This window comes from Apis florea, unplaced genomic scaffold (assembly GCF_048593485.1).
Source record: "Apis florea isolate Af1SG1 unplaced genomic scaffold, ASM4859348v1 contig_3170_pilon, whole genome shotgun sequence".
Classification (NCBI taxonomy): Eukaryota; Metazoa; Arthropoda; class Insecta; order Hymenoptera; family Apidae; genus Apis; species Apis florea.
In genome coordinates, this window is record NW_028256714.1 from 3,134,363 (window position 1) to 3,159,708 (window position 25,346).

General features: G+C 35.4%; 1 protein-coding gene and 1 long non-coding RNA gene across 3 annotated transcripts in view; one reads left to right on the forward strand and one right to left on the reverse strand.

Annotated features, from left to right (window-relative positions):
• The first annotated feature begins 1,312 nt into the window (after positions 1-1,312).
• gukh (NHS actin remodeling regulator GUK-holder) overlaps positions 1,313-25,346 on the forward strand; it is a 108,582-nt gene continuing 84,548 nt past the window's right edge. The window contains exon 1 of one of the 2 annotated variants that reach the window (XM_086910402.1): positions 1,313-2,194. In XM_086910402.1, the coding sequence (XP_086766528.1) occupies positions 1,903-2,194 (292 nt within the window). In that variant the 5' untranslated portion in view covers positions 1,313-1,902. Of the gene's footprint in view, positions 2,195-24,760; positions 24,869-25,346 lie in introns of those variants that run through there. The other variant, XM_086910403.1, reaches the window with a different exon arrangement.
• LOC147657366 (uncharacterized) lies at positions 11,420-12,694 on the reverse strand. The gene is made up of 4 exons (XR_015292638.1): positions 12,492-12,694; positions 12,113-12,162; positions 11,665-11,897; positions 11,420-11,535 (listed from the first exon to the last, which is right to left on the reverse strand). It is a non-coding gene; the product is annotated as an uncharacterized LOC147657366 (long non-coding RNA).

Genomic DNA, 25,346 nt, shown 5'->3' on the forward strand with positions numbered 1-25,346 from the left:
TTTTTCTTTTTTTTAAAGATTACTAATCCTTCAATTAAGTTTGTTTCAGATATATTAATTTTCAGAAAGCACCAGTTATATATTATACACAAGAAATTGTGACATTTGAGTTTGTCATCAATTAAAGTAAGTAATTATATCTTATGCAATTTTACTAATTATTTGTAATGTGATTTGTTTGAGAAACTATTATGAAATCAACCAAAATACATATTTCTTTCTCTTTTCTTATATTAATATCATTCTATAAGATAGAATTTTAAATAAGTCATAGATTCTTACAGAAATATATTTAGATTTTGTATAGGTAGGATGAATTGTATACATGAGTCTATTATAATTGAAATAATTAAATATATATGTTTTATATAAATTGAACTGCTGTTATAAAAATATTGCTTAAAATAGAATATAAGTGCATGATACATGCAATATAAGTGCATGAGAATAATAATATTGATATTAAAAGTGGTGGTGGTTAATAAAATATATATAACTCTATGTAGAATACATTTCATTCTCTCTGGTTTTTTTAATTATCAATATTTTATATTTTCATAACAATGAATGTATAAAATATCGATACATACATAAATAATCTGTAAAATTTTATGTAGAATTATTAAGATAATTTAATTTTAGGTTTAGATTGCCCTGATTTTCCTTAGGATTTCTTTTGTTGCTTGTTTTGCATAACGATTGAACGTTTTGCAATTTTACATTAGAAGGAAAATTTATCATTGATTTTAAATAAATTTTTGCATAAAAAAAAGTAGATAAGATAGATGTTTTGAATTTTTTCATAACATATATATATATATATATATATATATATATATATATAGATCTTTTTTGAAGATAAAACGAATATAATTTTTACATTGATTATAATAAGAAACACTGCTTTTTTCGAAGTCGGTATTTCAGAACAAAGAGATAGAATTCCGTAAGATGTCGTGTTTATTCTGTACTTTGTAACCGACCTGATCTTTTCTCATTCGATAACACGATAATTCGTGTTAAAATTTATTTTATGGTTAGTTTAATTTATTTAAATTTAAAGTAAATCGAAAGTTTTGATTCAAGTTTTAAATTTAGAATTATAAGTGATTTGTTTATTTAAAAAAAAATCATTATTTTCCGTGGATTACATTATCATATATCGATAAAAAAATTTTTTAAAACTATATTATCGATCTCGCCCGTTATATCTCGTTAGTATAACAAAATGACTGAAGATGGCTGGTACGAAGCGTCGCAAAAGGCGCCATCGGCGCGTTCGAAATGAATGGGAGTGTACCAAAGAACGGTCGGCGACACGGCAGCAGACCGGCCGGCACTTCGTGTATCGTCGTCGCGTCGTACGGACGTGTTGTTCGTCGTTCTTTTCTTTCACAAGGATCTCCTAGCGGTATGACACTCCTAATCAAAACTTTGCTCGAAAACGTACATCGATAGTGCTATTTGAAAACGATTCATTTCCACGGTTCTCGTTCAAATAAAACTCGCGTTAATTCGCCAAGGAGTCGTATCGTTTATCCAAAGAATGCGATTCGGAAAAAAGAGATTCGAACGATGATTCGGAAGTGAATGGAAGAACAGTGTGTTATTGTCAATTAAGTGTTAAAGTGCCTGTACAAGAGAATTTATCTTATTTAACATAATAAAATATCGGAAAATGGAGCCGCAACATTCATCGGAAAGACTCTCGTTTTTCATAACCGCCAGATGTCCCTCTCTCGGTTGGATCACTGGCGGGAACGATCGTTTTATAAGCGTCGCGAACTTGTGACGGTTGACCGGTGGTGTCTCGCTCTTCGAGACGGCAGTGTTTTCAAATCCTGTTCTTTCGGTTCTAGTGTTATGTGTGAATGTGTCGGTTGATTTCGTTTGATCGAAATCATGCCGTTCGTGCTACGCAGAGTGGAGCCGCGTTTCTTGTGTCGCGGACACGTGCCAGCGGGATCGACAGCCCAGGGTTGGCCAGTGGGTGCCGAATTGGAGGCGGTGGCGAACGGTGCGCTGACCACCTCGTTGAAGCAACTCGCCTCGCTCCTCACCATCGCCGAGGACATCTTTGCGGAACTGACTACCGAGTTGACCGCTGTTGCCGATCGGAGCAGCAATCTGCGCCAAAGGATAGACAAGGTCGAGGAACGTCTCGCCACCGTCGACCCGAAGAAAGTACCAGTCCGTGAGTACCTACCCACTTGCTTATACCTTCGCTCGCTTCTGCATTTCCGCTCACCGCCTTATCGATGCAACGCACAAGCGGCTCGTTGTGCGAGATTGAAGGCGGTTGAATGTCGGTGTATAAAAGGTTAAACCTTTTAGAATACGACAGATATTAATTTTGAAGAATTGAATGAAAGGAATTTTTGAATATCCTATCGAGAGGATTAATAAGAATTTTTAATGTTAAAAAAAAAATCGAGTATTATTTATACTTTTATAATTTATAAATACATTTCTTTTTTCTTTATAATCAACAAATATTCGAAAACTAATTTTTATTCTACGATTTTTTGTTTTATTCTCGTGTTTGATGCATGCAATAATCTTTTGTCAATCATCTATTCGAATATTCATTATAAAATTTATTTATTTTTATCTGGAAAATATAAGAAATAAATATTCGCTGAATTCTCGAAACTCGCGGAAGATATTTAAATCGAAAGTGAATCGGTCATAAGATAATTTTGAGGTTCATTCAACCGCGAAACATCCATTCATTCTGACCGATATCGAAATATTTGATTTGAGCCGAATGATAACCGATACTTTATGTTACACATAAATGTTGTGTAGATATCCTATATTCGTTCATCGGATCGAATAACTTTGAAGTTAAGTATCGCTTCAGTTGTATTTAGTGCACGGTTATTCTTTATCGAGAGGAAGCTTTAATAACATCGCGTCGTAAAGTCGAGCGTTAACCGTTGATCTGTATTTTGGCGATGAGATAGTGTGTTAGGAAAAGTGGACATTTCCTAGATAAATAAGGTAAATTAGATAATATGGTAACAAAGATTGATTGAATTTTTATTTGGCGGGCAGAAATTTTGATATCTTTAATGTTTCTCCGATTCTCGTGATTCTTTACGCGAATTATTTTTTTGACTATAGTTTTTTTTTTTTTTTTTTTTTTGAAATAAATATAGGAAAAGAATACATAAAACTTCATTTTCTTCGTAGAATATTTTATCATAGAATAATTTAATAGTTACGGTATAATGATTACAAAATATTACAATTTTATTTTCTAATTTCACGTTCTATAATATTTTTTTCAAAGTTTGAATATATGAAATAAAAATGAAATTCAATTCAATTCAGAAATTACGGTAGAAAAATCATTAAATTCTTCTTAATGATTTTTTGAATCACCAATTATGATCTAATTAATTAAAATAAAAATAATTTATTATCCGGGAAGAAATATTTTCTCATTTCTCGTTCGAAATCTCGTCTATTCGATTTAAAAGAATTCATTACTTCTGCGCGATAGACTTCAATTAGAATTCACCATTGTGTTTCGTTATACACGAAACGTCAATTATTTTTTCATCCCACAAAATCATTCCCTCTTCTGTTATAGTGCATCGAGGATTGATTTAATAAAAACTAAATTAAATGTACGTGAAACATTTGAAAGATATATAAATCCATACCTCGGTAAGATAAATTGAATCCAATTAAACCTGAATATTATTTTATACAGTAATTATATTTACATAAAATAACTGAAGTAAATTAGAATTTTAAATGAACAATAAATCATTTCTTAGAATTTTTATCGGTATAAAAAATTTAATATTAATTTAATATATTTTTGGATTCGAATTTTTTCAAGAATTTCTAAGGTTTTCTGAATTTTTTTAAAATTATTTTTATCCTATTTTATTGCTGTCCATTAAACTTCTTTCATCGTTAAAATATATTTGTTTGTGTGACAATTCAATTAATGGAAATAGTTTACCACTATTAGTTTTAAAAAGTAAAAATTCAAAAACAATTTTGATAAACAGTTTTTTTTTGTGAAAAAAAAAAAAAAAAGAAAGGAAGAAAAAGAGAAAAGGAACAGGTTTGAAGATCTTAGAATAATACATAATACGTAAACTCTTCGGATTGTCGATTTCACTTTTAACACAAGTGTAATGTTTAGCCGGAATCAATAAAATACACAATGAAACATTTCGTTTTCTCTCGAACAATTTAAACGTCAAAGCATCGCATTCGAATCTCTTTTGCGCAATCTCTTTTGTTCATCCTTTTCGATAAGTTATCCTCGAATTTTAAAATAATTCAATTCATAAAAAATTATAACTCATCTCTTATACTTATTTCATTTGCAATTACGTCGAACTCCACGGTAGATACGGCGAATTAATTTTTTTATCTGGCGAGAATGATGAAGAAATTTTTTTCATTACAAATTTTAAAAATTAAAATACAAATTACGTACACTTTTCCATCATTTACACAATCTTGAATCTTCATTCTTTTCACCGAGCAATCATAATAAAATTCTAGCTTATCCTACAAATAACACTCACAACTCACACACGTAATACTTATATAACAATCCATCCACGTGGAAAGTTGCTCGCCACCCAATCGAATCTCGTGGTGCACACACGTATCTGTTATACACCAGATCCTACAAATATTTCTCTCCGCGTAAACCACGTGTTTGGAAAGCGTCTTTATTATCCAAAGAATCGTTGTAATGCTAGAGGGAGCAGCGTTCGGAACTGGGGTTCTTCTTCCAAACTCTCGCCAGTTTCGAACCTTCTCTCCTATTCGCCTATTCTCGTCGATTCGTCTTATTAGCATTCCATTCGCGAACGCATCACCGACTTTGATTGGCGTGTTTTTCTCCGCGATCCGCTTTCTTCCCACTTCTTTTCCTGCCATAGCTGCAAGAAATTACGATTATTTCTTTCTGGGAGTTATAATCACGAGAAAGGTTCGATCCTTTTTAACTTATCTTTCGAATCATTTTCAAAATAATCCGAATTTTTCGATTTCGATGAAAACAAGCGCAAAAATATCAATAACCTCGAGACAGATTTCCTCCCTCGCGTATCCCCGTTTATCCAAAACTTTAACCAACAATTTTTGTGTGTACCGAACCAATTATATTTATCTTCGAATCAACCCTTCGAATCTATTAACACCCTATACTTCCAAGCGTTTCGAGTCCCATCGCCATAAGCGCCGAACGATTCCGAGGCAGAAAGATAAGAATGCCGGATCGAAGGAGGAGGATCGAAGAACAGTAGAGGGAAGGACGAAGAAAGAAAGAAAAAAGAGGGGCGAAGAAGGAGAGTGGAGGGAGCGGGAAGGGGATGGGAGAGATGTATCGTGGAGACCCACATTACGGGGAAAACGCTCCGGGTTACCTGGCGTACCGTGGGAAACGGGCCTCGTCGCCGAAAGCGAGTTTCACCTGAGGAGGACGAAGGATTAGCCCGACGCTCATGCCTCCTCGATCTCCACAAAGAATCCCTTGTTCCGTTCTCTCTCTCTCTCTCTCTCTCTCTCTCTCTTTTCTCGAGAGGAACGTTGGAAGGAACGAGCTTCCGTCGTATAAAACCGCCACTGCTCGGGAAACACCTCGCAGCAACAAGATGGAGTATCTAATTATCAGGGAGGTTGATCGTTGTGTAATCCTAAGCGAGGAGGAAGTTAAGTCGTTAGGAATTTCTCCGCTATTGTTGCGAAAGTGACTCGTGTTGGAAGCTCGAGGATATATAATCGCGTGGAAACGAAGATATACTTGTTGGTGAATAATTAATTCGACCGAATTAATGATAAAACCTCGAAAGAAGGAAAAGGCAATCAATTCACGATCACGAATTGTAATTGAATGTCTGTATTATTCTCGGAATAATTGAATTGTACGGGATGATAATAGAACAGTAATCCACACGTTGTATCCGTGCGGCATTGCAAAATTTCGCAAAGAGAAAATCTCAGATCCGGGGTTTCGTAACTAACTCTCGGTGCGGAGAAACACTCGAAGCGTAACAGCTTCGTTAGTAGCATCGTTGTTCCAGCTACAGCCATTTCAACCAACGTTAACCGCGACATTACTGTTTTAATTAAAGACACCTTCCTCGAACGATCACTCTTCCCCTTAACCATTATTCGTTTCCTCGGAACTTCGAAACGCACCGAAAGGGATATTAAAAAAAAAGAAAGGGAGAAAAAAACGAATAAAATATCATTTAGAGAAACGATCAGTCTCCATCTGCTTATCCATTACCTTATTCCTCGAAAGTAATTACGAAACACATTGTGCAATGAAAAGAATGGGGGAAAAAAGTATTGTTTTATTTCCCAGATATATACCTTTCTCAAACTGCCAATCTTCTTCTTAACCGTTACCTTATTTCTCCAGTAAAATAACTTCGAGAACCGTATCGAAAGGATTTCAAAAAAAAAAAGAAGAAAGTACAGACAAAAAATATACTTGATATTTTTCAATAATAAACATTGCAAATTTTGGTTGGAGAATCCGGTTGGCAGAACGATGAACTCTGGGCATACCTCTCCTCCGAACATCCTCGATAACCTCGCCACCGTAGTCACGCCACTCGCTCCTCTGCATCCTCTCCTAAACGCGCGCCGAACCGAGGAAGCACGTGGTTTCGTTCCGCCAGGTTTCGAGCGTGTCCTGCCCTCGAAATACGATCTACAGTGCAGATCCTCCACGTATGGTCCTTCGTTCCTCCTCCATACCTTCCTCTCGTCGCGCCACCAAGCCTTTCCTCTCCAACCGTGCCCTTTATTTCTCTCTCTCTCTCTCTCTCTCTCTCTCGTTGGTGAAAGATCGAACACCCTCGACCGTGCGAGGTATTACCATATTACCGTTCGAGCATATCAGCCGCGTATTACCATACACGACTGTATCCAGTAACAGCTCGAGGCGTTTCTGTGTTGCGACGCGGAACGCACGGCCTACAGGCCTAGACGCTGTAAAAAGGCGGTGGTAGGGCTTCCATCGGCAAACAGCTGAGGCTTCTCCCTACGGTCAGGTCCCCTAACCCCGAGGGATCGCTCGAGTCGTGTCCCGCGGGCCGCCTCTTTTCAGACGTTTGGGGGCCGCCCGAGCGGACAGCTGACTACTGGTGCACAAGCCCAGGTAGACGTTCAGCTGGGCCATCTCTCTTGCACCGATTCTTCTCCCTTTAACGCAAGGGAGGAAGGTTATCAATTTTTGTTACGAGATTAGAAGAGATTAGAGGTAAACGAAATTGAAAATGATTGGTATTACCAAATAAATTGAAAAAAATTTCCAACTTTTCTGCCAGCGCTTGAATATGAAATCTCTCAGATTCTATCTAATAATTTTCTATTATATTGACACGTTTGAAGGATGTACGTTGTAATTTCTACGCGGGAAAAGTAACGTTCCTATCTCAAAATTTAATATTGGTTGAGAAACGCTGTCGTAGAGCGCAAGACTTTAAATCTAACCTTTCCCTAAATAATGCGAAAAATCAACGCCTTTTGAGTTTTTGAGATAGTTTTTTTTGGGAAAAAGTGGATGTATTCATCGCCGATGAATACTTTAACTTTAAATTCGGCGTTTGAAGGAGATAAGCGTGTCGTGTATCCGCGCGCGTTCACGAGAGATGTTAAGCGATCGTTTTTAATTAAATCAGGAGTCGCGAGGCGTAAATCGTTTCTCGGTTCGACTTTGACGCGGCAATCGGTCAACGATTGTGTCCGACCGGTTAATTAAATCTTGATAGAGTGGCACGTCGTAATTTCAAGCGTAAGTTGGAGGTATACGCGAAGGCTTTGTTCTTCTTGTGGATTTTTTTTCTTGGGGAAATAATTGATATACCATGGTGGTGTAAATTCAATTAATAGAAAATGCGTATTGTAATTTTATATTGTTTCGAGTTAATTGGTATATAATATTTGTATTTATTTATTAGATAATAGAAATAATAAAGTGTAAGTTGTAATAATAAGCTGATCTTTTTTTTAAATATTAATTCAAAAGATCCGAGAAATGGATAATATTTGAAGAACTCAAACCAAGGATTTAATTTTTATTTCTGGATTATTATTATAATTTTTCCAATACTCGTAGAGATGATTAAAAGTAAAATAAAAATTAACCAATTTTAATTTATCTTATAGTTCGGGTTATCATCGTGTTAAGTTAAAAATAAAAATTCCGTTATAATAAAAGAGTAAAGAGAAAGTCGTAAACTTTCAGGAGCATAAGTAAAAGGTTAATTCTAACACAAAAATTTCGTTTATTGCATTTACAAAATATTCAAATCGTGTACAACTTGATTTCGAATCGTGGAATATCCTACTAGATTTACCGCCGATGTTTAAATTCGGTTCGACGAATAGAAAAATTACCAAGTAATAAAAAAAAAAAGAAAAAAAAAATGGTAGGCATTCCAAGGAACGTTTCAACGTTCATAAAATTGCGATACGCCGCAGCTCGAAAGTATCGACAGCCTTGAACCCTCGTATAGGCAGGTAACCTCGTGAAGGGTATCGTGAGCTGTGGTGAAATCGCGATTTATGTCCACGTAGGGAATATGGTGTTTGGAGGGAAGAATATGCTGGTATAAACATATCGTTTAGCTTGTTTGTCGGCTTCGTATTAGCATAAAGTTGCGTGTCCTGTTCTATGCTCTTACTTTGCATCTTCCAGAGGTCTGCTCTCTCGGTTTCCAATGTTGGAAAGTTATTTAAGCGCAGCTTAAGTTGGCTGTGCAAGTATACTTAGGCGTACGTTTCAAGTAAATAGAAGATTATCTTCGAAATTTAAGGTAACAGGTTTATTTAAGAGGCCTCTTCTTTCGATACATTCTTTGTTACGTATCTTTTCATCATTCGAAACTTATCGACCAATCCAATGAACTGGGTTAGCGAAATTTTTATCCGATAGAATTAATTAGCATAATTCAAACAGGTTCAACCACTTCTATTTTTCACAGCGTCATATTTCTACGGATACATAGTTGCATAAATTATAATCGATAAAATTCGATGTGCAACGCGCGTTCAACTTTCCGACAATTAACCAACGAATTCGTCGCCCATTACCTTTTCTTCTGTGTCAACAACAATCTTAAACGAATACCTTAATATACGATTTCTATTCCATATTTTTAACACTTACGATTCACAAAGCTATTTGTTCAAGTCGACAAAGCAGCTTTCAATTCCGTTTTATCATATATCATATACGATTCACGCAAGAGAATCCTTTTACCATTCCTGTTGCAAAATAGAGGATCGATTAATAATTATACCCGGTTGGAGAAATTAAACGGCACGCTCGGATGAAACGGAAATAGAAAGTTCTTGAGAAACTGGCGCGTGAACGTGGCGAGCGAACTCGTTCAACGCAGCAGCACAGGCTTCATTCATTCGTTCGAGGCAGCTCGGTTTAATCACGGTTAAAACGCGTTCGATCATCTCCATATCGATCGAACGGGAAGATAAACGCGATATTGCGTAAGGATATATCGTAGTTACGTTGGTCGCTGCGTTTGTTGCACGGTTTAACGCGTTTCCACCACGCTGCACGCATTTCGCGTAATCACCATAGGCCACTGTGCTGATGCAACGCGTGCCCTCCTCCGTCGGGTTTTGTGGAGGAGACTCGAGGAGTATGGCAGATGGCGTGCAATGGCACGTCTCTCGAATTATTAATTTACGCTGAATAAGCTGCCAGCCGAAATTCGTGGTAATTGAAATTACCACGGTCGAGGTTTGCTTTGGTGACGAAGTAGCATAGGAAATTGGCCCGTGGTGAAATTAACACCACGGTTTGTCGAAGAAAGATTAAGATTCAGTGTTTGTTTGAAAATATTATTGAGAGGGGGTGAGAACGTTTCGTGTCGAATAATTATAATAATTGTGATTAAATTTTGAGGATTTGTTTTGAGAAAGATTTATTAAAAAGAGGAGAGGTTTTAAGATTTGCGAATGATCGTGGATAATGGAAATGGAGTAGGTTTGAGTAGGATGGAAAAGAAAAGTAATTTAATAACGTAACATTCATTCTGAGAAAAATTGTAGGCTCTGTTTTTTCAGAAAATTCTTCAATTTTGTAATTTTTGAAACGATTTTATACCACGAATGCGAATTATAAAAGTAAAGAGTTGTTGTTAAAATTCTTTTAATTTTTTACTAGATTAAGAAAAGAAATTTCGCCTGTGTCAGGATTGGACGTTGCGATTGATTTCAAATTTCTTTTTCTTCTGTAATGTAATACAGTTTCACTTGAAATATTTTATCTTGCGAATTCTCTATACGTAATTATTCTTTCGAAGAAAGTTATTTTGCCTATGCAAGTAGGTCTTGGATTTCTCAATTTCAATAATTTGCCTATAAATGCCTATCCTCTTTACATAGAAAATATTTCTTAATTAAATTTTTATATACATTTGTAATAATATTTGTTTGTGGACGAAATATTTCATGTTTATATATTATATTTTATGTTCGAAGAGAATCATTTTCAATCGTTTTTTTTTTTTTTTTTACATTCACATTTTACACATTCATTTCCTTGATAATTCTAATAAACGAGTATAGATATTCAGTGACGCACTTTCTTCGACGACAATTTTCCATCATTTCAAGTCTCCGACTTTTTTCCCACTTACACGTACGTTTCTAATCTCGTACGTTTTCTTGAAAAATTCTTAATCTTTTCAAAAAGTCTTTAAACGAAACGGAACGCGTTTCGAACGAAGAATCATCTCGAACGATATCTCTCGACGATCCACTCGACTCGATATAATTCTTTTCCAATCCACTATCGCGATATCGACCATTTGCGACATTCGAAGAATTATTTAAGAATCGATCTCGTGCCAATGAACGATATCTTTCTTGTTTTCTGCCAATTATGAAAAAGAAAAAAAAATTGTTCTCGGCAGAAATCCACGACTTTTCTCCGATTCCCTCGATCTCGAAGAAGAGAAAGAGAACCACGGGAGCCCTCGATATCGGGAACGATCGAACGGTTAGAGCGGAGTAATTTTCTTGCGCCTTGCAATCTTGCGAGGAATCCTCGAAACGCGATGGTCTTCTAATTACAGGGATCGAGCGATGGGTGCAATCAGTACGTTTACGTGCAGTTTGCGAATAATTTCTCGAGATGGAGCTGGAAATTCGTGATAATGGAAGGAATGGCAATCTTAGGGTTTCTGAAAAGAGGTTTTGTTCGATGCAACTATTCTCCCTTTTTTTTTTTTTTTTTTTTTAGAGATGATTTATTACAACGAGATTCTTTTGATTACTTTTACTTAAATTTTCTTACGAAGAAAAAGGTGGGAGGAAGGAATGATTGATTTTAGATGTTGCAAAGAAGAAAAGTTTTTCTTTTCAGAAATTTATTTATAAAGAAAAGAATGTATCATCGTTAATGTCTCCAGATATTTTATTTAATTTATTCTCGAAATTATATCCTACGTAAATGTTTGCAATTGGATCGATGGAATCATTGTAATTTTAAATTACAAGGATAATTAGGCGTTTCTGTAAGGGGGAAAAAACAATATGTTAATTTTATATTATTTTGTGAAAATTAATGTCGATTAATTGAGCGGGAAATCTCAGTCAGTATGTCTGAGTGAGATAACAGGAGAGAGTAGGTATAATACTTACATGTATCCAGATAACTGGTTGAGAAGAATAGCGATGGAGCCATTATATCTAAATTACTGCAGTATTGTTGCTCAACGAGTAGCTGTTCGGCAAATAACCGAGTAATATTCACATCGTGGCAAACTCCTCGTGTTCATCATTTTCCCTTTAATATATTACTTATTACGTACGATAGAAATATTACGAAACTCGTGTTCGCATCCATATCTTATGCAAATTACCTGGAATTAAATCTTAAACAACGCAAATTAATTCTTGATTACACGCAAAGTTAATCGCTATAATATGATAATTAGATTGTGTACAACAACATTATTGTCATTACGCGTAATAATATTATCATAATTGTTATTACGATACGTTATTTATATTAGCAATTACGATAATAATCATTGTTATATCGCTAATCAGAATAATAAATTATTTTGCATAACGTAATACTTCTTACCTCACCCTTGCATCTTGATTTTCAACCCTTTGCACTCGTATGTCGCCATCCTACATTAATAAATATATGTATAATATAATTACATTTTAGGGACATTTGATTGGTAATATAAAGTGCAATTATTTGATTCGAAAATTTCGTAGAAATTCGCAAAATGAATCTTTCAGGATATCATTCGATACAGCGATAAATACAAAAGATGGAGTATAATGTTGTAGCGGTTTCTAAAATTTTCCCGAAATTATGCTTTGGAAATTCGATAAGATGAAGTAAGAGGGGGAAAAAAATATTCACGGTGCTCGTTCACGAAGTACAAGAGACGCGGCGTTCGAGCATCGATGTTATTTTCTAACGGGTACTTGGCCATAATGAAACGTACTGTTCTCCGTGTTCTTTTAACTCGAGGGTCTTGACTGCTGCCCGATTCGGGAGTTGGAAAAGTCAGCTGGTCGATGAGTCGGGCAGAAACCCTTGAACCACGCGAACAATACAAACCCGGAGAACAATCGATCGATCGAGCAGCGGCGGCAAGGCTGACGTTTCAAACGGCGCGCACATCTCTGAATGATTCCACTGTTTCGTAGTTGGAAGGTCTTTTCTTTGTCGGAGGAACGCCCTCTGAATAAAAATCGGCGCGCTTCGACGCGGTTAGCGTCTCGCTGCTAAGCGACTTATCGCCATTAGTGATACCGTTCCATAAGAGTTGACGTTGCATTTTGCGTGTATCTTAATGGATTGCCAACCATTCGGACAGCCGTGAGACATTTTTATCATTTATCATTCACGATGAAAGATATTTTACTCTTTGCCCGCGTTCGTCTAAAAATAAAACTTTTTCTTTTCTATTTTTAGAATGGTTTTAGATTGGGAAGAAGTTCGATAGAAGAAGGGTATTTATTTATTTATGAAAAATTTGTGGAAAATTTGGATCCACGAAAATTTGTTAAAAGTATACGTGACACGCAAAAAGATTTTATTCAATATTTAAAAATACATAGTTTAGTTATTAGTAAATTTCTTATGAGATTTTTTCAAGAATTTATTCTTGAAAAAGTCCATTATATAATATATATATATATATTATCAAATATATTATATTAAAAAAAATGAATCTGTCGATGATGGATATAATAAAAAGCGAAATAGCGAAATAACAGTGTCAATATTTACTTTTATATTCTTCCTATTTAAATCGTTCCCGATTTTACGTTGTCGTGTAAGATTTCTTGATTTACGTGAAACGATCGCTTAATTTTCAACCAATGATACAAATTTAACTCGTTAATCTATTACGAATTAAATTATTTCTGATATTTCTAAAGAATAGGATCGCAATTTTGATAGGTAACACATATATTTATTTATAATTAGTTACTTTCGAAATAAAATTTTTTAAAGACTCGTATAGTTGGTGACTTATAAATAAAATTTAGCAATACGACAAAAAAAGATCGATGAGGAAACAAATAGATGTTTCGACAGGGACGAGTTTTTTAAACTCTTGAAAAACTTTGCTTACTACGAGCTGATTGCTATTTCCGGTGTATCGGAAGCTCCCCGTAGAAAAACGTATAAAAGTGTCGTTCCATTTCAATTCAACCAAGTTTCGAGTGGTTTTCTTCTCTAAGTAAGTACATCTAGTCTAAGAAAAAAAACTTTTGAATTTTATGGAAATGCTTTACTCACGTCACAAAGAAACCTTTCCTCAAATGTTTCAGATATATATATAAAATTACACATCATAATTAACATAAAAATTCCTAGAACATCTTGCTAACAAGCAGCTAGATTAAAAATTCCTAGAATATCTTCCAGTTTCTACTAGCTACATCTAACATTTTGATTCAAAATTCCTAGAATATTTTCCACTAGCGGCTATGTTCAATCGTTAGGGGGGTTCACGGAAGGCGATAAATCGATCAGTAATGGATCTAATTGGGCCGCGAAAGAATCCGTGCACGAAAGGAGGGTACGAGGAGGGCACGAGGATCTGCCCGATAAACGAGATATCGCGCTCCTTGTTGTTGTTGTTGCAAGGTAATGGTAATCGAGGATGGCTCGATAAGGTCGGCCAACCACGTAACTACAACGAGATCGTTCCTTAAACTCGTTCCCGTAACGAACTCCCTTAGATCCTTTAGATGTTCCCCGTCAGATTTGTGGACTCTCGTGTTCGCGTGTACACGTAACTTATTGTGGCCGCCTCGGCCGTAAAACAATGTCAATCCGGCACAATGAAACGATTTCTCAGCATACGAGAATCGGTTCCGGAGGCCAACGTCAAAAGGTACAGCATCGAAACCTTTAAAAGTTAGATTTAGAAATGATGTGGAGAGATCGTCTCGAGAGAAGCTGATCCCTTCGATTCGTTAATTTGTTTATTGTAACTTTGTTTTTTTTTTTTTTTTTTTAAATATTAGAGCGAAAATCCTTCCACTTAGAGATTATTTTTTAATTGTATTCGTAACCGTTGAAAATTAACTCTTGAAAAGTCTCAACTTGATATTTATCTCTGGAAAAGAAACTTTCGAAATAAATTTGGGCCTTTTAGTGGAGTCTTAAGCTCCAGAGTTTAAGTGGATTCATTAGAATCCTGCGTGGATTTTCTCTGAAACTTTGGCATTATAAGTGTATTAAAAATTTCCGGAAGGAAGAGTTAAGGAATTCTTTTTTAAAGAATTTATGAATAGGTATTATTTTCGTAAAAAAGAAATACTTCGAGTGTCTCTTTTTTTTTTATGAAAAATAAGAAATGTCAAAGAAGAATATAAATTTACAAAGTCCAATAAATAAGTCTGTAATATAGTTTCCTTCGAAAAGTAGGAGAACTTTCGCCAAGTTTTCTTTAATTAAGAATATTCTTTAAAAAAAGGATGTCTCGAGAAATATTTATTTTTTCTTTTCTAAAAGATAAACACGTGCTTTGAAGTTGAATTTTATCACGGGAAGATTTTAAACATAACCAGATTTACCGTTTCTAATTTGATTAAATTCCTCTTATTATTATTTGATTTTATTATTGATTTCTTGAAAATTAATTTTAACGGAAAAAAGAAAAAAATTTATTTCGTACATAAAAACGTTCTCTAATTCCACGTGGACAAGTTTACACGATTTTCAATAATTTTATATTTCCATTAATGTAAATTAATTAAATATATCGGCAACTTTCGTTATTCCTTTTTATCACATTTATTATTAAAATTATCTATTTCAATTGACTCCATACTGACTCGATACTGATTTATCTAAGTAATATGCAAATCACCGCATAACTGCACGATTTAAATTTGTCGTTGAGCCCACGCGGTGCACGCATTTCCGTAAATGTCTGCCCCACCCTCTCCTTTTACAAGGACACGTGTATCAAATTTGCATATATCACGCTACATTTACAAGATATCGATGCACGTCCCTGCCATTTTTAGGCATCGTACAAATTGTAGAAAATAAATTGATCGTAATTATGCGACTACGTCATTGAATGTGATGATTGTTAGCTCGTTAATAGCTACTTGAAAAGGTTAAATATAACTGTAAGTAGATGTACAAAAAAGGTCGAAGGGGAAATAAAATAAGAGTCACACATTTCTTGTTTGAAGTTGTAATTTAGAATTGATTAGAATTGAACGCGTAATTATATATATATATTTTTTAAGCGTATAGAATAAAACCTTGAACTTTTGAACCTAAACGTAATATTATTTGTTGTTTGTATAAGTGAAATTATGTTTGCAATTTCAGTTATGTAGTCTAAGGAAATCGTATTTTAATAATAGAGTAAAAAAAAAAATATACTTCTAAGAGAATATAGAAATATGGTTCTAAAGAATTAAAAATTTTTTTTTAATACAATAAAATAATGTAAATCGTGGTTATATTTCATCATTTATTAAACTTTTTTATTTCATTCATGGCATTAATGTTTCGTTTAATCGCGATAAGTATATATGCGCGTATTTATCATTCTTATCACTAACTCTTTGGCGCTCAAATGCAAATTTGAGCACATCGTAGGAAGAATTTAACTTGAGAAAACTTGCGATTCCTTGAAACTTGATGTTTAAGTACACCAATTACATCATACTTGATAAATTCCGCAAAAAATAATTCTCTCTCAAAGAAGAGTTTTCGTTTTTCGCGGATGATAACGATTTTCATTAACAAACGGAACAAATAAATTAAAAAAAAAAAAAATCCACAGCAATTATAATATAATTCTTATTAATTATCCATCCTCGAAATTATCTCACTCTCGATCTTAACGACTTCTCGACAAGCAAATGCTTGTCAATAAAACTAGAAATGCACAATACACTTGAGAACGTTTCGAGAACGATATCGCGTGCATCTATCTTTATACACACACGCGCGATATTGACAAACTTGCGCTTCGATCGAATCGTCGCGTTTCACTCGGACTGGCCTAGCCTAGTTTAACCAACGTCGCATCGGCAAACACGATAAGGTCGGTCTTGGAATCACCGATACTTGGAACACTCCTAATAATTGAATGGAGCGATGATCGAAAGGGCAAAAAAAGAAAGAAAAAAAACCTCTTACATCTGAGTAATGAGCTTTAACGGGTTCATGCCACTTGCACGAGTCCCGAATCTTTTCCACTCTTGTGAGAAGTTCAAAGGCTTCGCTTTGTCGCTACTTCGAATGGAAGAGAACAATTCAAAACTGGCGTTTGCCGCGAAAAAGTAAAAACGTTTTGTCTCTGGATTCAATATTTCTAGTAGTTGGATTTCTTATTGGAAATTTTTATTTATATTTAATTCGTGAAAATATAAGTATTAAAAATTTGGAATGGATCACCGATGTTCAAAACTTATTAACTTTTGTATAGATTTATTTTATAAACATATCTAACTCGTATATCTTTTTTTACGAGCCCATGCCATATAGACGAAGTTGACGAAGTTTTATCGTACGTCAATAAAAATAAAGAGAGGAAATAAAATAATTGAATATATCGACACACAGGTTTCGTTAAACCTGTTACACGCGAATTATTCGATAACAGGTAAAAAATCAATTTTTCGTTTTTTTTTAATACATCGAAATCTCGAACAAAGAGCACAAGTTATTTTTTCGACTTATGCAATCCCAATTGTAGAAACTCGAAATTCCAATGCAATTCTCCTTCTTCTTCTTCTTTTTTTTTTTTTTTTTTTCCAAGGAGCAAAATCTTTACGCGCGAATGAAAATTGTAGGAAAAGTACAAGGTGTATACCATCTTTTCGTCGATCACTGTACTTAGTCACGCGTTTAACCTTTCCGTGGCGGCCTCGTACGGGAGAAGGAACGCAGTTTTCGCATCGAGCTTCCATCGTACTGGGGCGTGACGCGTTTCGCCGCGATTTATCTTGAGCGGCCGAGCTGATGCATCGTAAACAGAAATGTTTGAGCAACGGGGTCATTACTCCCGCGGGATAATCGAGCTGTAACGTAATGTAACGTAACGTAACGTCTACCGAGTGAGTTAGCGGTTACTCCGCTACGTGCTTGCCTCGCCGGCCAATCGTTTCGATCGTTTGAAAGCTCAGTTTTTCCATTCGTTTCTCGTGCGTACTCGCCGATTTTCTCGTCAAATTGAACTTTAAAGAGTGTGCTGTTTGCTTAAAAACTTCACCGCGGTGAATTTGTAGTCCCATTTATTTTAATTTTAACACTTTCAGTTAACGATTACGCATCTTTTATATATATATATATTGTATATTCTGCGTTTTTTATTTCGAGAAACAAGAGAAACGATCCTTGCACAAATATATTAACACTCTATATTTAGCATTGCTTAGTCATTAATTCTTAAAAATATCTCAGAATTAAATTCTCGAATACGGTCGAATGATACGGAATAAAATTTATTATCGATTTTTTCATTCGATTCATCAAAGTATGTCCTTCAAAATAAAATTGATTATCTTTAGTCTTTGATAATTCTATTGGCGAATTGTACGAATATATTAATATTCGATACATTTTATTATCGATTCTTTTATTCGATTCATATTCGAAGTCATCCAAGATAAAATTGATTATCTTTGATAATTCTGCGAATTGTACGAATATATTAATATTCGATACATTTTATTGTCGATTCTTTTATTCGATTCATATTCAAAGTCATCCAAGATAAAATTGATTATCTTTGATAATTCTATTGGCGAATTGTACGAATATATTAATATTCGATACATTTTATTATCGATTCTTTTATTCGATTCATATTCAAAGTCATCCAAGATAAAATTGATTATCTTTGATAATTCTATTGACGAATTGTACGAATATATTAATATTCGATACATTTTATTATCGATTCTTTTATTCGATTCATATTCAAAGTCATCCAAGATAAAATTGATTAATGGTGAAAAACGGCATTCTGAGTAAAAAGATCACCGTGTAGAACGAGAACAAGAAACGTTGGTTCGTAGGTTGGCTTCTCTCTAGGAACGGTCAGAGGTCGCGGATCAGCTTTGGCAGGCTAACATAGCCGAGTAATGGTAGTTAATAACAGACTCGCGAGACGTTGAGGGCAGGTGCGCAACTCGTCGTGATTAATTAACCAATGATAGGCTTTCTTGCTTCCACGTGGTGGGGTTGGACAAGAGTTCCCATGGATTCTCTCACGGTAGGATTTCCTATAAAAGGTGTATATATATATATACGTTCACCGTTTTAGGATAGATATATGAAAATGAGATTTTGTGTGTACATGGCTACATTTCTTCATACTTATAAACACGTTAAGATATTTATCGGTTTCAACGAACGATCTAACGTGCAACATAAATCATTCTAGGAATTATTACAAACGAAGAAAAGGTTAGAAAAGAGTGCAAGCAAAAAAAAAAAAAAAGAAGAAATCTTTAATGAATAATTTAATTTACATTTGTAAAAAGAAAAGAGTAAATAAGTACGCGTGAATTAATTTTTTCCAAAAATATCTTTTTTCAATTTTAAAAAACAAAAGAATATCATCTCGTTGTTTCGATCCCCCGGCGTTGAAGAAAATTGTATTTCAAACGCATGACGCTGGTAGAAAATCTTATCGTCACGATTTTTCTTAGCCACGCTCTCCTGGGATACCCGCGCGAAACCGTTACGGATGCGTTCCCTCGAGACGCGTCGAGGAATAATTACGATTTCATTTCGTAACGGATAGAAATCGGTTAGGAATTCTCGAGTAACGCTGTTACTCACGTTGTACACGAGAAGGATACGAACTGAAAGTTTGGCGCGGCTCGCGTGGGACGATAAACGCGATGCCGAACTTGGAGAGTTTCTGTCAGGAAGGAAACTTGAAATTAATTAACGGCTTTTACACGGAATATGTGGGTTATCGTGAGGCGCCACACGGGGATAATAACAGACGGCAGATAATTGACCACGTTCCACGGCTTTACGATTTCGAAACTTCGTGAATGGAACTTCTAACTCGTTGATTTCACGAATTAGCGACTAATTTACTTTGCCAATTTCCCCTGCGCCCAGGGAGAAGTAAATTTCCATTTATTATCGCGGTGCATTTACTTACGATCATTTTCTTGCGAATCTCTCCGTCCACTAACGATAGATGTTCGCGATGTTATTATTGTTCTCGAAAAACTTAGTCCTCGGAAAATTTGGCTAAATTTCTTTGCTTCGTCAGAGGCGAAAAGGATACTATTGATCTCGACAATAATTCTTCGACATATATCGAATCTCTAATAAATTTACAATTCTCGATCGAGCCTTTCAACACAGCCTGCCTCGCATCTTACGAAGCATATAAAAATAGAGAAGAGTATTATATTTTAGAAGCTAGAAATAAAAAAGGAAATAAAAAAAGGAAACAAATATTTAGAAAAGAGCGGAACAAAAAAGTTTGTCGTGCCTCGTAACCGTGTGACGACAACAACACTGCTTCCTCCCTCCCCCCTTTTGAACGTTCTTTTCTTAACGCGTGTTTCCTTCACGCCGCCGTTTCAGATCGCAGCGCAGGAATACGAAAACGGTCGCGACGTGATTTCCGCGCAGGTATCCAGGTGAGATGAACGGTGATGCGCGTCGCGGCGGTGGCGTGGAAAATATGCAAAGCTCGTTGAAGTGGGCCGTAAATCATTCGCCTACGTAAAAATCGCGCGCGGAAATATCACGAGGGGATAGCACGACGTGCAACACCAGGAAAATAAATTTCTAGTTGTACTCAGCGTGTTCCGTGGCGAGATGAATCCTCAATATCTGCAAATTGTCTTTCGGTGTTTGCGGGATTACTTTCGTTCAAAGTAGATAGATTTAAGAAATCGTTGTTGAAAGCTTAAATATCGGTCGAGGCTTATTTATTGAGTCGCGAGTTGGTTGATTTTTGATAAATTAAATTATTCAGAGTGTGGATATTTAAAATTTGAAGATAAGAAATTGTTCAAATCGAATAGAATCGAATCTTTTTGCTTCAACTCAATTTTTTCAAGAATCTGATTTTAAAAGTCGAGAATTAACGTAAACCTCTTCTATATCCACGAGTAAATTTCGACAAGTATAACATATATATATATATATTTCTCTTTTCTTCTTTCGCACGTTATTTCAATTATGTACATATTCCTCTTCCGAAACCTACGCCACTCACACGAGTGGATAAATATTAACGTTCCAAGGTTTATTCAACCTTGACCGCGCAACGCCTCCGCTTTTTATCGAAAGAAATTCGAAGGCTACGATAAATTTTTGACAATAATAATAAAACTGTCAGAATTGGAGCGTTATTAACGATTGGCCTGAACGGCTCACGTTCGTTCTCGAAGGGAAGGTTTCGAGAAGTGTTATCGCCAAAAATATCCGGCAATCATCGAGAGGCATCTGTTTTCCACGCATACACACGCGTGGTTCCACGTGGTGGGGAACGTGGAAATGAGAAGTGGTAGGGGAACGAAAGTGGCTGCGGGAGAAGAAGCTATGCCCGCAATGTAGGGAAAACGAATAAAAATAACGGTCGATCCAGTCTGGAGACCGCTCTTTGTCTGGCCATGCTTATCATTCTTTCGACAAGTTCGCCCAGGGAATTCCTAGCTAACGAGAAGTCGAACACGGTTGGCGCTCACTTACATATTGGGATACTTGTATTCCTGATACCTTTGCATCATCAAAGCCATTTATAAAGAAGAAAATTTTTGTGAATAGGGAAATTACTGTTTCCAGGTTTCAATTATTATTTTCATCGAGATGAAATTTCTTTTTCTCAAATTCTAATTATATAAATTTGTATATTGAAAATATACTATATAATGCACTTTTATATATTGCACTTTTTTCAACGATTAACTGCAGTGAAATTACGGTGATCTAGGCATGCTAGGGACTTCGGATTATCGAATAGAGTATATTGGATTATCGAACTAGAGCGTTAGCTCTAGTATGAGCTAGCAGACTGAGAGAAAGGTAATATGGTTAACACAACAGTGCAATTTGATGATAAAAATAAAGAAATCGCGAATGATTACTTTTCTTATGAATATTGTTCAATTAGGATTAAATATATGTGGTTTATAATAAATTTCTTCTTCTTTTTTTTTTATAGTTTATAATAATATTTCGTAGGATAAAATTTAATGCACGATTAATTAAAGGAATTGTCTTACAGTGGAAAGAATTTTAAACATTAATTATATACGAGTTGTGAAATTTTTTCGAATCAAAAGGAATTCGAGGAAGCGGGTCTCTTGCTTGAAAGTTTATGACGAAAGGTTTATGACTTTGGGACAGGAGACGCGAAGGTTTATGGCAGAAATCGTAACCATTTCTCCGTTTAGAATGTTACATTGTCCTTTCATGCTTTGAATATAAATTGTATCTTGCGGTTCTACCCTGTGCGAATTTATTGCATTTTCTGCTTCTGAATATGATTAAAAGACAATAGTGTACTGTTTGTTAAATCTTTACATTAGATAGATTAGAAATCATTAATCTACTGTATTAATAACCATATATAAAAATAAATGAATATCATTTTCTTTCTTTTTTCTTTTGACAACAAAGTGAAGTAAATATTTTCTTTATCATACATATCAATAGAAGTACAAAAAAAAAAAAAAAAGAAAAAAATGTCTCTTTTGATAAAAAATTAAACTCACTTTGAATTCTTTGTCTCCTTAATTCATTCAAATACTTTCATCGAAAATACTTTTTTTCAACTTGTCAGAAAATTGTGCATTCTAATTGATGAATATCCTACATATTACATAGAATATTGCTCATAATAAATAGATAGTATAAATAATAAAATATTAATAAAAGTACCAATACAACAATAGAAATATAAATCATCCTCGGTTAATACGTTTTTCTCTAATCTGTTTCGTACATAGACATTGCTTTTCTCTTTTCTCTCGTACCTTTTCTTGTCATCTTCTATTTGCGTTCCAAATAGACATTCGACGCCGTACATCTTCAAACAACTGTGAGCGTTAACTGTCACTCGACATCAATCACCCAAAAATTCGAACGTGTAATTTTTTAAAACGATTACAGAATACATCATGAAATTATAATTAAACCAAACACTTTTATGAAAACGTTTACACGATAATCCAGTCTTTTAACAAGAACGAAAGACATCGACATCGAGAAAAACAAAACATCTCAAATCCACAATTCTCTTCCCAAAAATCGCTCGCCACTCGTTGTATTCCTTTTAATCATTCCTTAAAGGGAGATGCCGTTGAACCTTCTTCCGATTTTCTCGAGGTAAACTCGAGGAAGGAAAAGCTTCGATTCGAAACACGTGCCCGTTGATGTCAAGCGGGCTAAAATTAAGCGGGTCTCCTTCCCTTCGTCCCTTCACCCTGAGTTTCTTTGCCACATCCAGCTGGCAGCCGGAAGTGAACGAGTCGAAAAGAGAGAGAGAGAGAGAGAGAGGAACGTTTAGAGGAATAAAAGAGACACTTCGAGGGGTGCAAACAGGGAGACACACGTATATATATATATATATATATATATATATATACACATGTACAAGAGCATAGTGGCCTACTTTTATTTTTCGTTCGTTATTATTCCGCCAGTGGCTCCCTCTTGTGGCGTTCCGCTGTCAAATTTCCTGATCACCCCTCGAGAATTCGATAAAAACTTGAATTCCATAACGAATGAATGTTCCGGTTCGGAAAGCACGATTCGTTCACCACGTGAGAGGCTGTTTCACAATCGAGGGCTCGACTGGTTTTTCCATGTAGATGGGATCTTTCTGACTTTCCTTAGATTTTGAAGATTCGATGGACGATTCGTGTTGTCGGTAGTTGTGGTAAATCGTATTTGTTGTGATCGATAGGTATTGTTTGTAAAATTAAACTTTAATTTTTCGATTTTCGACATTTTATTGTAGTCGGTAATTTTTGGAAATTATTTGATTAATAACTCGTTGCAAAGGGACAATTTCAAGGGGTATCTGAAATAAATTCACGCGAAATGGATTAATTAATATTGACTTCAATTTCATTTTTGGAATTAATATTGATTAACGGGAAATAAAATATCAAAGGGAAAAATATATTCTCAATTTGCTTGTAAATTCGAGTCGACGTGTATATATATTGATTTTTCATTTGGCCCGAGGAATCGATAGATTTTGTACAAAAGTGAAAGCTCGAGTTTCGTTCGAGAATCCACAAGGTCTTGAAAAGAGAGGACCGTGTCTCTTTCATTGTTTGGAAGGATATTGAGAAAAAGCAGACCTACAAAGAGAAGTACGACTTCTCTATAGGGAGCCCCATAAAAATGGCTTTAACCTTCGAATACCATTGAACCTGTTCAACCAGATCGAATGATTTTCTGCGGTGAGATTGTTTCGACTTGTTTTCAATGAATACATTCACTTTTGGAAGTTTAGACGACTGGTATCTTTCCAGATTCGAAGGAAGTCTGTTGATCGAGGAGAAACATTTATTTCATGGATCAGAAATCAGAATATAAATATACAAAAGTTTCTGTTAAAATTAATAGAATTTCTATATGTACAATAAATCGTAGTAATTATATAACGTAGCAATAATTAAATTTTAAATAATATTAATATTCGTCTTTGCAACAATTATTATTCACATTGATATTGTTTATTGTATAAAAATCAGATTGCCATCGAAGGAAATTTCATTTTCACGAAATGAAGAAAAAAAGATACATCGAACCATCGAATTTCAACAGATCAATTCCCAACGATAGTTGAGAAGAAAAATTCTTTTTTCCCCTCTCGAACCCCGTAATTTCGATTCACTGCTACTTGAGCTCGTCACAAACGCATCGAAGGCACGAATCGTCGCGTTCCTCTCAGGCGACGGAAGAGGCTACAGGTGACCAGGTTCAGCCCTCCTGTCCGGAACCGAGAGCAGGAACGCGTTATAGCAGATGTAAATGTATGTATATATGTATACATCGCGCACGCTTCGACTGGTGGCCCGCGAGTTATCAGGTGTTTCCCTCGACCAACGGACCGACAGCACCTGCTGCAGGTACACACGTTGGAAATAGAGTCAACGTACGATGCCCGACCACGCGAAACCACTTTCAACGCTCCATTCCTGCACAGCCCGTGCACGTGTTCTTTTCTCCCATCGTTCTCTGTCTTTCTTTTTTATAGGGATCGTATAGTTGTACACGAAAAAAAATCAGAGAAACCAATGGGCAGCGAAAGAGAATCCTTCGAGAATTTATCAAGGATATACGAAAATAAAAGTTTTTCTGAGAAGATAAATATTTGGATATCGATGAAAGGTAATTTTTTATTCGAAGAGTTTACTAAAATTAATCACGTAATTCACAAAAAATTCCAAAAATCGATATATTTTCCAACGGATTCCTTTCCACAAAAATTCTCAAGCTTATCGTCGAGGTTAAATTGTCGGGGAAACACGAGGTAGAGGTCGAAAATTTTCCATCCAAACGCTCGAGCGTCCATTTAACGTTCGATCAGGTAGCGGTCAGTTCGCGAACTTATAGACAGAGGGTAGCGAGCAAAGGGTAGGATCGAGAGGAGAAGGGAGGGTTCGATCACGCGACGACGACTAACGAGAGCCAAGGTTATTGACATCTTCTCTGTATGCAGACCCTGAACGTGTACAAACCCTAAAGGTATCCACTTGTTCCTTTTTGCGCGTATCGTGTCAACTTGTGGATGGATAAGCATTTCGCCTTGGGTGTCAAAAGGTATGAGGATCGTTATTGGGGTTAGGGGGAGGGGGATGTATAGATA